Raw genomic sequence first — 13,829 nt, forward strand, 5'->3', positions numbered from 1 at the left:
ATTTTAGTGATCTTCTGCACTTCACAGGAGTAAGTGCCACCATCTTCTCCCTGCTACCTCATACTTACAGAGCCACTATTCACTATACCTCTGCATCTTACCAAGGGTCACAGAATGCAACCCTCTCAAATCATGTTCACTTAACATCCTTCCAGATGACTAACCCTTCCTGCCCTGTGTGCCTCTGACTCTGTTACTGCGGACACAGCACCATTTCTCCTGCCCCTCCATTATTACCAGTGCCTCTCCACCCACTCCTATCATATTCACACTCTGAATTTGTGTCATTTCCATAAAAATGTTTCATAATTGGACAGAAAGGACACCGACCAGTGAAGGATGGCAGACATTGGGCTCCTGGTCCCATGTGAAGAAAATATTGGAATTGACTGGAGAGAGAGAGTGTCTGCCAGTGTAGGGATGTGAACATTTTTGTAAGTAACTGACCCATGAGCTAGATGGTCTTGTGCTGCTATCTCATTCAAACCAGCACTGACTCAATCTGAGCAAGCTCTTGCACAAAGTTCCCTTTCTTCAACCATTGGGGCTATATTCTAGATTGAGAGTGAAAGATTTTTAATCATTAAGGGAATCAAAGTGGAGGTGAGGATTGCCAAAGCAGCTATGATCTCATTGAATGGCAGGGCAGACTCAATGGACTGAAAGGCCTACTTCTGGTTCTGCATCTTTTGATTCATTATAAATCATCTTGCACTGTTGTTAATTTATGTTCACTCGCACTCCCAAAATGTCCGTTCTAGTTTCTTTGTTGCTGTTGGACTGGTGAAGTTGCAAGCATTTTTATGTTGAGCAGACATCTTCAGCGTGAAAGAAGTTTTAATGGCCAAGAATTGCTTATCCCTCGCAAGCAACAGACTCCTCGATTGCAAACAGCATCAGATGTTATGGATCCTTGAACTGTCATGTTTATGTGAATAACATTCATGATCGAAGCAATTTGCAGTGTTTGCCCTACACAGATCATTCACACTTACATCCATCCTGTGTGAGAGGATAGAATCGGTGATGAGTACATGCATCTCTGCTGTCGACTTTTCATTCCATCGATCAACCTTTCAAGGGAGGGCACTACCATTGCATCCTGGGACTGTGTACAGAGGGCAGTTCACATTACCACTGTTCCTCTTAGCACATTGGCCTGCAAAGAGAAGCTGCATAAAGTGCTGTCCGTTGCATGATAATCCCTGTCCTATGGGAGACTCGAGCATTTCAGGACAATTTAGGAGTATAAACATGTTCTGAAACATTGAATGATAACTAATATGGGAACATTAAAAAGAGTCTTATGATTGCCCCCGACCTGCCTGTAATGAGAAAATGCATTCCATGATCCTTGAATATCATGTGTTGACTGAAGCTTCAAAGGCTACCTAAGCTCAACACAATGCCATGTAATTGTTCTTAGTTGCTGACTGCCGTTTTTTCTGGAACAGTAAGGAGGATCATGAAGTGCAATGAAAGGAAGTCCAAAACCAGCTCATTTATCCTGGAACCAGCTGTCAATGAGATTCTCTCTGGCCTCTCCCACTTGACAGGGCATAGCTCCATCATGCTGGTTTGGATGTCCCTTCAGATCAATGTATTGATTCTCATACTCAGAACGCATTTAATTCTTCATTTCTTCTGCATCCGGGACAACTCTCTTCATCGGCTCTGATCTGAAGGGTGCCTCATGCCACAACAATGTGGGATATCCCATCTGCACTATACTACAAGGCCCTGCTGGAAGGGATCAGACATTAACACACCTCATCCAGTGTAGTCCTGGTAGACACAGGGGCAGCACTGTTTCTCCATTCTGTGTCAGTCTGATGGTTTTGTAAAGGTGTAATTGATCATGTTTGAAGGGGCAACCCTTATGTCCCAGCAGCCATTCCTGTAAGACCTGAGGACCTTGGAAGGAGGCAGGAATTTGAGAGTTTGCCAGTATATACACATCTTGGCGGCATTGAGGAGGGAAGTAGACTTGAGATAGAATTTCAGCCTTCATGCTAAATTGCCCATAGTGTTAGGTGCATTAGTCAGAGGGAAATGGGTCTGGGTGGGTTGCTCTTCGGAGGGTCGGTGTGGACTTGTTGGGCCGAAGGGCCTGTTTCCACACTGTAGAGAATCTAACCTAATCTAATCTAAAAAATATTACTGAATGATGGAGCAGGCTTGTGTGACATGTGGCTGGCTATTTCATATGTCCTTGTGTGAAATGTATTTTACTTAAAGTTTGGATATTTTATGATTATTTCTACAACTGCTTCAGTGTTCACTGACAGCTCACTTCTGTTCTGACTTGACAAGAACTTAGATGTTTATTAACATGTATAAGTGAACTCTCTGCATCAAGAATAAGTTAAAACTGTTGCTAGTTGATCAAAAACTGGAGATTTAAAAAATGGTAGTGTGTCCCATTTTTGACGTCTTATTTTCTGAAAACCTACCAGGGGCAATTTTAACCCTAAAGCATCTGTCAAGGAAACTGTCCTGTTCAGGATGACATTAATTTTACAGTCTATAAAATTTTAAGATATATTAAAGTCAAGATTGGGTTCTGTGCAAGACCAACATTCCCAACCTGATCCTGTGGGATTGCTGTGCAAGAGTTTATGTTAAAATTAACTCCATGTATATTAATACCTCAATGAGCTTTTGTTACACCAGCATTGGCTTTTGTTGAGTGAGTTACTAAAAGTGCTTGTTAGGTGAGATTTGTAAATGGATCTGACAGGATCCCGAGATTTGATGCAGATTTCATTCCATAGTTTTCTGCTGACCTTGTTTATTTTCTGTTCAGTCATTTGGGGGGGTTGTGAGGTTTGCTGGCTGGGGAGGGGGCAACATTTATTCCCTATCCCTAACATCTCTTAAGAATGATTTGGAGATGCCAGTGTTGGACTGGGGTGTACAAAATTAAAAATCACACAACACCAGGTTATGGTCCAAAGGTTTAATTGAAAGCACACTAGCTTTCGGAGTGCCGCTTTCCAGTTGTGTCCTCCACAACCACCTGATGAAGGAGCGGCGCTCCGAAAGCTAGTGTGTTTCCAATTAAACCTGTTGGACTATAACCTGGTGTTGTGTGATTTTTAACTTTGTACATCCCTTAAGAAGATGGTGATGAGCTGCCTTTTTGAACTGCTGCAGTCCTTGTGGTGTAATGACTCCCACTGTGTCGACAGGGAAGATCTTCCAGGATTTTGATCCAGTGACACTGAAGGAATGGTGATATATTTCCAAGTCAGGATGATGACTGGCTTGGAAGGTTGATGTTACCGTGTACCTACTGCACTTATCCTCTGGGTAGTAGAGGACATGGGTTTGGAACCTTGTTGAGTTGTTGCACTGCATCTTATAGAATAATGCACACTACTGGTACTGTACATCAGTGGTGGCGGGAGTGAGTGCTTTAGGATAGGGTGCCAATCAAGCAGGCTGCTTTTCATGGATGGCATCAATTCTCGAATGTTGTTAAAGTAGCACTCATCCAGGCAAGTGAAAAGTATTCCATCACACTGCTTACTTGTGTCTTGTAGATGATGGACATTGTTTTGGGAAGTCAGGAAAAGTGCAATACATCACTGCAGACTCTGACCAATTGTCCAGTTCAGTTTTTGGCTGATGGTAAACTCCAAGATGTGAATATTTAATACACACCCTTTAGCAATCTTTGTTTTTTGCCATATTTTTGATATACTCCAATTATGTGACTCCATTTAACAATGTACGTTAAGGAAGAAATATATGTGAAATATTGCATATACTGGAAATTTGAAGTAAAAGCAGAAAATACCTGAGAACTTCAGCAGCATTTGTGCAGAAAGTTAAAGGCAGAACTGATGAGAACAAAGTGATGATTAACAAGAGTAAAAGATACTGATATTGAAGAGGGTGCTAGGCCCTCTAATGTGTTTTATTCAGATTTAGAACTGATACAGGGAAGTGATAGGTTAAAATATCATGGCAAACTATTCACTTGCATGAATCTTCTCTTCTGTTTCTGTTTGAATTTCAGCATCTGGTCCTACCTTGGATACATTTGTGGGAGATGATGTGAACACAATGGTGATCCTCAATCTGCTCAGTGGCACTGAATACATCATTAAACTCTTTGCAACATACTCCACCGGTTCCAGTGAAGCACTTGTTGGCAGAGCCAAAACATGTAAGACCTATTGAAACCTGCCCACTGTACACAGATATCATAAGAAGGGAACGATTCCTTCCACCTGAACTCTCCATTATTGAATTTGTAATGCTCAATGATCACCCTTAGGCTCTGAATGTTGCATTCAATGACTTGGGGCTCAGTTAGCGCTGTTGACTGAACAGCTGGATGCAGAGCGATGCCAGTGGAGTGGGTTCAATTCCTACTGGCTGAGGTCACCGTAAAGACTGTCCTTCTCAATCTCTCCTTCTTGCCTGAGACATGGTAGCCTTCAGGTTAAACCACCAGCAGCTGTCTTTCCCTCAGGGGAGGTGATGGCCTAGTGGTATTGTTACTCAACTATTAATCCAGTGACCCTAGGAAAGGTTCTGGTGAACTGGGTTCAAGATGTTAAACAAGGCCCTTTCTCCTTCTCCCATTGGTGAAAAAGATTCTATGACACAATCTAAAGTTGTCCGGTACAGGGTGATCCTTTGATCAATTATGGCTGAAACAAATTATCTGGTTATCACTATTCATGGGAGATTCCTGGGCGTAAATTAGCTGCCGCATTCCCTTATGTTACAACAGTAGCTACACTTCTAAGTGCTTCATTGGCTGTAAAGCACTTTGAAATGTCCTGAGACAGTGGAAGGGGCTACATAAATGTAAGTTCTTTCTTACTGAGGTGTGTCTACTATCCCATCCTGATGCTTTACGCACTCGTTGTTGTCCCTTGCAGTGTACCTCGGTGTGACAAATCTTACCCCATACCAAGTCCGAATGACCAGCATGTGTGCACGTTGGCAGCAACATAGACATGCAACAACTTACAGAATTGTCATTGAATCTCTACGAGGTAAGGACAAGAGGCAGAGCTGCATGAATTACATTCCCATTAGGACATGATTTGAAAATCTGAGGGCGTATTATTTTCACAGTGCAAGGTGACAGGAGGAGGATGAGTAAAATGGTTGGATATAATTTTAGTAATTAAGGCCAGGAATGTAGAGCATATGGCATGGTCAAGAGTATGGGCACGGATTATAGTTAAGGTGGTGCCTTAATTTTGGGGATTCCTTGACTATTTTTTCACAGAATGGATTTGCTCAACCATTACTTCTATAATTGGATTGGACAGTGTAGAAAGAAACCAATCACTCCCCACTTGTCTGGATGACTGCAGCTCCAACAACACTTAAAGTCCACATTGAGGGTGGAACAGTCTGCTTGCTTGATCAGCACCCCATCCAGCACTTAAACTTTCACACTCTCCACCACCAGCGCATTGAGGCTGCTGTGTGTATCATCAACAGGGTGCACTGTAACAAATAGCGCCAAACACCTCCTTCCAAACGTGGAATTTCTTCCACCTCAAATAAGCAAAGCAGATGCATGGGAAAATCAATACTTGCAGGTTGCCCACCCCAAGTCCCTGGAACTGCATTGGCTGCTCCTTCACGATTGCTGCATTGAAATCTGGGAATTCCCTTCCGAACAGCACAGTTGGGGTATTTTTCACAACAGGCATGGCAGTAGTTCAGTCAGGTATCTCTACCACCACTGTTTCAAGGGCAGTGAGGCATGGGCGATAAATGCTGACCTAGCCAGTCATGCTTCTATCCCAAGAATGGATAAACAAAAAGTTTCACCATGCTTCTTTGAAGGAGCTTAGACCCTCTAACTGTTTCCTTTTCAAGTATAAACCAGTTCCCTTGTGATTGGATACAGATGAAAAAGTAAGATGAAGTTGGCAAAATCTTAAACAGGGCCATATTCAACATTCGGCTGCTCTAAATGTCAATAGTAACTTTGAGTTTAACTGTGTTTGAATAAGCGTTTAGCATGTGTGCGTTTTCATTGAAACATGTCAGAGCCAATTTTCTAAGCACAGCTACCATCTATTTGCACTTTATTGTGTGTTTGAAGGTAAAGTCATTGCTTTGGTTTGAATAGAATCCAGATGCCCAAAAAACTGACACAGCAGTTTGTTAAAGTAGAGGAATTAAAATTCTGCTCACTGTCTATGAATGGGTTCAATTCAGGTCTCTCATACCTTTACATATCACTGGGACTGACTTGCATTGAACTTTGGACGTTAATTACTTGGCATGAGTGAACTATGTTTTTACAAAGTAACAATCTGTATTCTGCCAACAAGCAACGGGTTTAAATTACTTATCACTGAAATTTGTTCAATTCTTACTGTTAATAGCACTAACAGAGATGAAGATATAAAAAAACAAACTAAACTCCCCACAGTGAATGTTTATGCAGCCCTTGCATATTACTCTCCATCTACCCGATATTCAAGGAAGTGGTTGATTTTTTGCTAGGGTGTAGCTGAGCTCTCTTTGGCTACATTGTCCACTTTCAAACATTAGTTAAGGGTTTCATAATGAGAGCTTCCTACTGTGAGGAAATCATTGAGCAAGAGACAGCTCATTTATATAATAATAGAGTCCAAGAGCCATTTTGTGTTTGGTTAAATCCAACTTAACGTACCTACCACAGACTTGTTAGACTTCAGAATTCTTCCCTTTATGGTTTACACATGTTCTATATAATACTTCAATCCAAGGTTGGAGGGCAGTTGGTGGTGGAAAGAACTACACTTTTTTTGCCAAAGAAAAGTCTCACAATAATTTCCTTTTAAGTTTCTTGGATATAGGAGCAAAAAAAGCCACGGCAATGATCCAAAAAGAGCTTCCACCAACAAAGCATTCTGTAGTAGCAGTATTTTGATTTTGGCAGTGCCTGGAATGGCTGGAAGGTCATTTTTTCAAATAATCAATTTCATTGAATCATTAAGTGTGCAAATCAGACTTATTTGGGAGGAGAAGTTTCTCTGTTGAATCAAGTTGATAAGAAGGGTCTGGGAGTGGAGGACTTCTCAGCTATTATTGGGTAAAGCCTATTAAATTGTTATATGAAGTAGTAGTTAGACCCAATTTAAAACAACTAAGTTTAATTTCGGGCACCACAGAAAGGAGTCTTGGAGTTGCTACGGTGCAGGATCACCTGAATGATATTGGTTGCTAACTGCTTAAATTATGATGATAGGCTACAGAGGTCAGTCTTGCATTCCTATGAGTATGAAAAATTAAGGGTCTTTAAGTTTATTAAAGGATTTGATGGGACAGCTAAAAGAGAAACGATTTCTTCTGGCATGGAAGAACGAATGGTGTGGGACAAAAGTCCAGAACGTGGAGCAGAATCTGAAAGTAGAGCTGGACATTCAGGGTAATGTCAAGTTGCATTTCTTTACTCAAAGCATTGTGAAAATCTGGGGCTTCTTGAAGGCTGAAGGAGTTGGGGATGTGAGAAATGAGGCCTGTGAATTTAACGACAGGGGCCTGTGAATTTAACATTTTAAAACTGAGATTTATAGACTCGATATGTTTGGGGGCTTTCGGCTATTGGAACCAAATAAGTCAATGGAGCCAATATACAGATCAGTCTTGACCTAGTTGGATGGCAGAACAAGGGGCTGAATGGTTCCTGTTCCCAGATTCCTGTCTCAAACGTTGCAATATTTCTTTTAACGTTTATTGCTATCTGCATTTGTTGTTGGTCCATCTTAACATACAAGTTATATGGTTCAAAATTCTACAACTTCCTGTGACTATTGCCATTAACTAATACATAAAATTATACAATAAATGATCTGTATCCTATTTTATGACATTTAAGAACTAAGACATTGGAGAACAAATATACCATTTGAGTCCGCTCCATTGTACAATGAGATCATGGCTGATCTGATAATTCTCAACTCCACATTTCTGCCTTTTCCCCATGACCCTTGATTCCCTTTACTAATAAAAATTCTCTTCTATCTCAGTCTGCTGAAGACTTAAAGCCCTAGCCTCAACTGCCTGTCATCATGGCTGCCAAAAACATTCTGGGAAAATGTAAGAAATGTAAGAGAAGGACAAATTGTGATTTGGCAAAGAATAAATTCCATCAGCCTGTCCGAACCCAGACTTCTATTCCATCTACTGTAATTCACACAGCTGAGGCCAGCAACTGTGGTCGTTAGATTGAGATTTCACAGAGGTGCAAATGTGAGCTTTATGGACTACCATTCATGAGACGTAACATCAAATTTGAACTCATTCACCCCAGAGACTGCTGTCTGTAAGAATGTTAATTAGTTTAAACAAGTAGCCAACTCCACATCGAGTTTCGACAAGGTGTGTTCAGCTGCATGGAGCTCTTCCCTCCCTGCATCTACATTGGAATGACTGATAACATCCTAATTAATCAATTGTGTCTTTTGGGGAATTTCAGATGGAAGGAAGGAAGAAGTGATTGTTGATGGAAGCACTTCCCATCACTGTTTCTACAATCTCATTCCAAACACCAAGTACAAAATTAGTGTCTATTCACAACTGCAAGAGATAGAAGGACCAGCTGTGAGTCTGCTAGAGGCAACAGGTATGCAACCGCTTAACTTAATCTTTTTCACTGTTTTCCCAACATTCATCTAGTGTTTAATTTAAGATATCTCACACTCTCTTACCAGCAGCACTCAGCGATAGAGTTACTAAATGTGCAAGACTTACATACCATCACATGAAACACATGTACTATGTATTAATGTTATTTTGATTGTAATTTGTTCTCTGACAAATAGCTGATAGGAAAAGATTGTGGTTGCCAGAGAGTATAATCATAACTCTAAATTTGTTACAGCACATGAGGAGGCCATTCATTCCATTGACCTACATTGACTTTGAGGATAAGTAACACACCTAGTTCCATTCACTGCCTTCTCCCTCATCCTACACATTCTTGCTTTTCAGATAATTGTTAAATTGCCTGTTGACTGTATTAAGTGAACCTGCCTTCCTCACACCCTAAGACACTGCACTCCAGACCCTAACCTTTCACTGTGGGAAAATGTTTGTCTCATGCTTGATCCTTCCCCCAGTGTGAACAGTTTCCCTCTATCTTCTATTACCCAGACATCTCATGGTTATGAATACCTCTGTCAAATTGATGGATTGATTTGTTGTCACGTGTACTGAAATACAGTGAAAAGCTTTGTTTACCAGCAGTACAGACAGATCATCGGAAACAAAGATGTATAGATCAAAAAGACTTAGGCAGAGGCACACAGGTTATATTGGACAGGGAGTGCACTAGGTGAGAGCAATGTTAGCACAATCAGCATTATTTAAGGCTAGAGAGTCCATTCCCCAGTCTAATAACGGTCAGGAAGAAGCTATTCCTGAACCTGCTGGTGTGTGCGTATCTGCCTGACTGTTCTCAACCTTCTTTACTCCAAAGAAACAGTCGCAACTTCCCAAACTATCTGTGTAGCTGAAGTTCCACTTCCCTGGGACTGGTCTTGTGATTCTTTGTTGCAACCTCTCTAATGTATTCACATTTTTTCCGAAGTGAGACACCCAGATCGATATGCTGTACTCCAGGTGAGCTGAACCAATGTATTGCACAAGTTAAACATAAGCTCTTTGCCCTTTACTTATGCGTCTGTTAATAAATGCTTTATTCACCACACTGTCAGCCTGTCATTCTTCCTTCAATGACTTATCATATATATGCTGAGGTTTGCTGTTCTGGATCCTCTTGTACTCTTTATTTCCTTTGGTTTATAATGTCTCTCCATGTTCTTCCTACCAAACTGAGTCACTTCACACATCTCTGCATTGAATTCCATCTCCTACCTATTTGCCTGTTCCACCAGCTTGCCTATATCCATTAAAAATACTGCATTATCTTCCTCACAGTTCACAATGCTTCCAAGTTTTGAATCACCTACAAATTTTGAAATTGCGATTTTTTTTCAAAGACAATGACAGTAAATATTGGATCATTAACATTGCAGTCAATGGCCATTATACATGCTTCAATGTGGACATCGGGGCTGGAGTCATTTTTCTGTCAGGTGACATTAAATCTTAAGCAACCACAACTAAATTTGTTCACTGTTTGTCCAACATTCATCTTATGTTTAATTTCAGGTACCTCACACTCTCTTACCAATGCCACTCAGCAGCAGCAGTCAGTAATAAAGTTATTAAATGTGCAAGGCTTGCATAGCATTACATGCATAGCATCTACTGTGTCTTAATGTCATTTTCATTATAATTTGTTCTCTGATGAATAGCTGCATAAGATTATTCTGCAGCTTGCTCTGTCACACTTCAGCCTCAAGAGGAATGGCCTCAATGTCAAAGATCAGTATCAGGCAACATTAAGCCACAAAGACAAATTGTTGAAACATTATGTTAAAGCAACCAATCACTGTGAAGTGAGAGAGTCTGCACAGATCTCAACCTCATTCTTGAAGTGAAAGCAGTCACCAAACTGAAACCAGACGTTCAGTTCAAGCATCAATTTCCAAACCTTGTTAGAGGCCTGGAGAAATTGACACTGAAAGTAAATCCAAATCCATTTGCTTGTTCAGACCCAGGTAGGTCCATACGTTCTTTAAGCAACAGTACAAACTGAGATTGACGCCACACTCCAATGGGGAGTTATTTCAAGAATCTCACAGCCAACTATATGGTGCCAATCCCAAACTAAATGAATCCATTACAATTTGTGTCGACTTAACACATTTGAACAAGGCAGTAAAATGAGAGATTTGCCCAATAATCTGTCAATGAGAGCCTAGCTAAACTTTCAAACGAGTTACCAAGCTGGACCTGCACAGCAGCATTTGGCAGTTTCCCCTAATTGGAGTCCAAGTTGTGGATTATCTTTGAAACACCTCTTTGATGTTATCATTTTAAATGCATGCCTTTTGGAAACACCTGAGGTTTTCCAATGGACAATGTTTGACATAGCAGAAGGAATGAAAGGCATTGCATGCTACATAGATGACATTCTTATCCATTGTCCTCCATGAAGCATAACATGGCAACAAGGTCCAGACAGTCTTGGCAGAACAATGGGATGCTGACACTTAGAGATGAGTTCTAAGTTCCAAAAGCCTCTGACAAAATTGCTGGACCATGTTGTGCTGGCAACAGGCGTCATGCTAGACCCACAGAGGTCAAAAGCCAACAGGAAAATTCACCATAAACCAGCAACATCAAAGTGCATTAACAGTTTATGGGAGTGGTAAATGGGTAAGTCCTTAACCCATTTAGTTCAAGTAAATGGACCTTAAGACAACTTCTGTCAAGGGATCAGACATTGGACACATTGAGTTTTTGAAGACAATACAAATTGTGGACATAGCTATCTTTGACAATGCGCCACAATTTGCTTAATTCATTTGGAAGATCTGTCAAATAAGTCATTGGCTGGCATCTCTTCTACTCGGTTTTGCGCTGGAGGAAATTGCACCCATCCAGACCCCCAGAATTGGGGAAACCCCCTAGGCCAAAGCTAAATGAAGTGGTGAGTTGATTCACAATGTTTCCATAGTTTTGTGGCCTCATGTGGATTTGCCTATGTTACAGTGCCCTCAAACCAATGGTGAAAGTGAGAGAGGAGCAGGTACCATTAAAATGCCTTTTGAGAAAGAAAGGAAATCTTCATTTAGCCCTACTCAACTATCACTCTTAGGATAACCATTACAGGATGGCTTCATCCAAAGCCAGCTTTGAATGGGCAGAAGTCTGTCAACCCAACTTATTTCCCTTTCCCAGATTCTAAAGCTGAATATTATGGTGTGGCACCATGAACAACAAGACAGAAAGTAGAATGTTATAGGGCAGCCCAAACTCTCACAATCAGAGACACTGGGTTTCTGACCTTTCTATGTTAGAAAGTGGAGGATTCAGTTACCTACAGAGAGAGAGGGTAGTGGTGGTTGTGAGGCTGAAACAGCTGAGATCTGGACACCAAAATGCATTGTCAAAAAAAACAGAGAAATCAACTGCATTGAGTTTTCTGAAAAAGAAGCTCATAGCCAGATGGGCAAAACTGAGTGGACGAGTTGCCAGCTAATGACTTATTCGACAGGTCTTCCAAATGAATTAAGTGTATTATGGCGCATTGTCAAAGACAGCTATGTCCACGATTTATATTGTCTACTAATACTCAATGTGTTCAATGTCTGATCCCTTGAGTACTGTGATCGTCAGGGGAAACTGTGATAACACAGCCATTAACGACAAGGCCTAGGGGATGAAGGAATAGACAGATTGTCAAAAGACTCAAAGAAAACTCTGTTGGCATTTGGGATGCTGATAAATCCTCCCCTTCGTCTTTCCTTGTAAAGCACAGAGACTTTGGAGGGTTGGGACAGTGGGAAAATGTAGGAAGATCTGTAAATAGAAAATGGGATAAAGACTTGGGGGAGATGTAGAATGAAGGGTTAACTATATTGAATTAAGGCTTTGAATTCAACTAGCTTTATTGGGGTGCAATTGCCTAATGGTATTATTGTTGGACTGTTAATCCAGAGACTCAGGTAATGTCCTGGGGACCCGGTTTTGAATCCCGCCGTGGTAGATGGTGGAATTTGAATTTGATTAAAAAAAAGGAAATCTGGAATTAAGAATCTAATAATGACCATGAATCTACTGTTGATTCTTGGAAAAACCCATCTGGGTCATTAATGTCCTTTAGAGAAGGAAACTGCCATCCTTACCTGGTCTGGCCTACATGTGGTGCCAGACCCACAGCAATATAAATGACTCTTAACTGCTCTCTGGGCAATTAGGGATGGACAAAAATTGCTGCCTAGCCAGCGATGCCCTCATCCCATGAATGAATGAATAAAATTGTCACGCACTCAAATGAGTCCAGCGAAAACTTTATAAGGCGTCATTTGGTAGATGCTTCAGTACAAGTTCTTAAGGAAAAAGAATTACTAAAACAAAGAAATAAAAAGTCCAGCAATGCGCACTGTAGCAATAAATTAGAAAGTAGAGGAATAAAAGTTCAGAACACTGATCCTTCTAATCCAGTGCATGCTGGCATCTAGCCTTCAGTCCGCACCGGGCTTCACCTCGAGGTTCTCGAGACTAGGAGACTGCTTTCGAATCACCTCGAGACCAGAAATCCATGCTTAGGCCACGCTGGGCCGAAAGACTGCCATGGGCCACTGAGAGACTGCCATGTTGGGGTAGGAGGCTTCTACAACGAGCAGGATACCTTTTTGTGTCTGCACTGAATCCGAGGTTGGAAAGCTGAGGCAGGGAGTCCAAGCCCACGCTGAGGTAGGGAGTCTGAGGGCTCCTGAGGACTGAGACAAAAGAAGGAAAAAGAGAGAAGAAGGAAAAAAAGACACAAAGGAGAAATAAAGCAAAAGATGAAGTGGATGAGCTCTGGCTGAGGCGTCTTACTCCGCCACCACTGGTTACTCTGTGAAGGAGCTGAGAAAAAGCAGGTTTACTCTATTAGGTAGTGGCTGAGTATGTGCATTAGAAGCTCTGTCATAATGATAGATGAGCACCTGGATCTGGGATCCAAGCTTGTAAAGTTCCAGAAATGTCCTCACGTTGTTGATAGTCAGTGGCATGAGTGTGTGTTAACTTCAATCAACAATGCGGAAGTGATCATACTGCACTAGGTGAGGAAGATCTGCCCAGTAAGTGATTGGCTTGCACTCAGTCATACCATGGAGGAAGCTATTGCTGCTGCAGGAATTGCACCCACTCAGAGCCTCCGGAGAGCCCAAAGTAAAGGTATGGCGGGTTGGTACTCAGGAGCTGGCAGGCGAGGCTCCTAGAAGCACTCTCCTGCC

At 41.4% G+C, this 13,829-nt stretch overlaps 1 protein-coding gene across 6 annotated transcripts in view; it reads left to right on the forward strand.

Annotated features, from left to right (window-relative positions):
- Window positions 1-13,829, forward strand: part of col14a1a (collagen, type XIV, alpha 1a) — a 225,792-nt gene that overhangs the window by 120,918 nt on the left and 91,045 nt on the right. For all 6 annotated transcript variants that reach the window (XM_043688687.2, XM_043688688.2, XM_043688690.2 and 3 more), the window contains exons 22-24: window positions 4,025-4,174; window positions 4,899-5,015; window positions 8,450-8,596. In XM_043688687.2, the coding sequence (XP_043544622.2) occupies window positions 4,025-4,174; window positions 4,899-5,015; window positions 8,450-8,596 (414 nt within the window). The remainder of the gene's footprint in view (window positions 1-4,024; window positions 4,175-4,898; window positions 5,016-8,449; window positions 8,597-13,829) is intronic.

This window comes from Chiloscyllium plagiosum, unplaced genomic scaffold (assembly GCF_037043375.1).
Source record: "Chiloscyllium plagiosum isolate Xiang-an unplaced genomic scaffold, Cpla_swu_hap1 HiC_scaffold_4, whole genome shotgun sequence".
Taxonomy (NCBI): Eukaryota; Metazoa; Chordata; class Chondrichthyes; order Orectolobiformes; family Hemiscylliidae; genus Chiloscyllium; species Chiloscyllium plagiosum.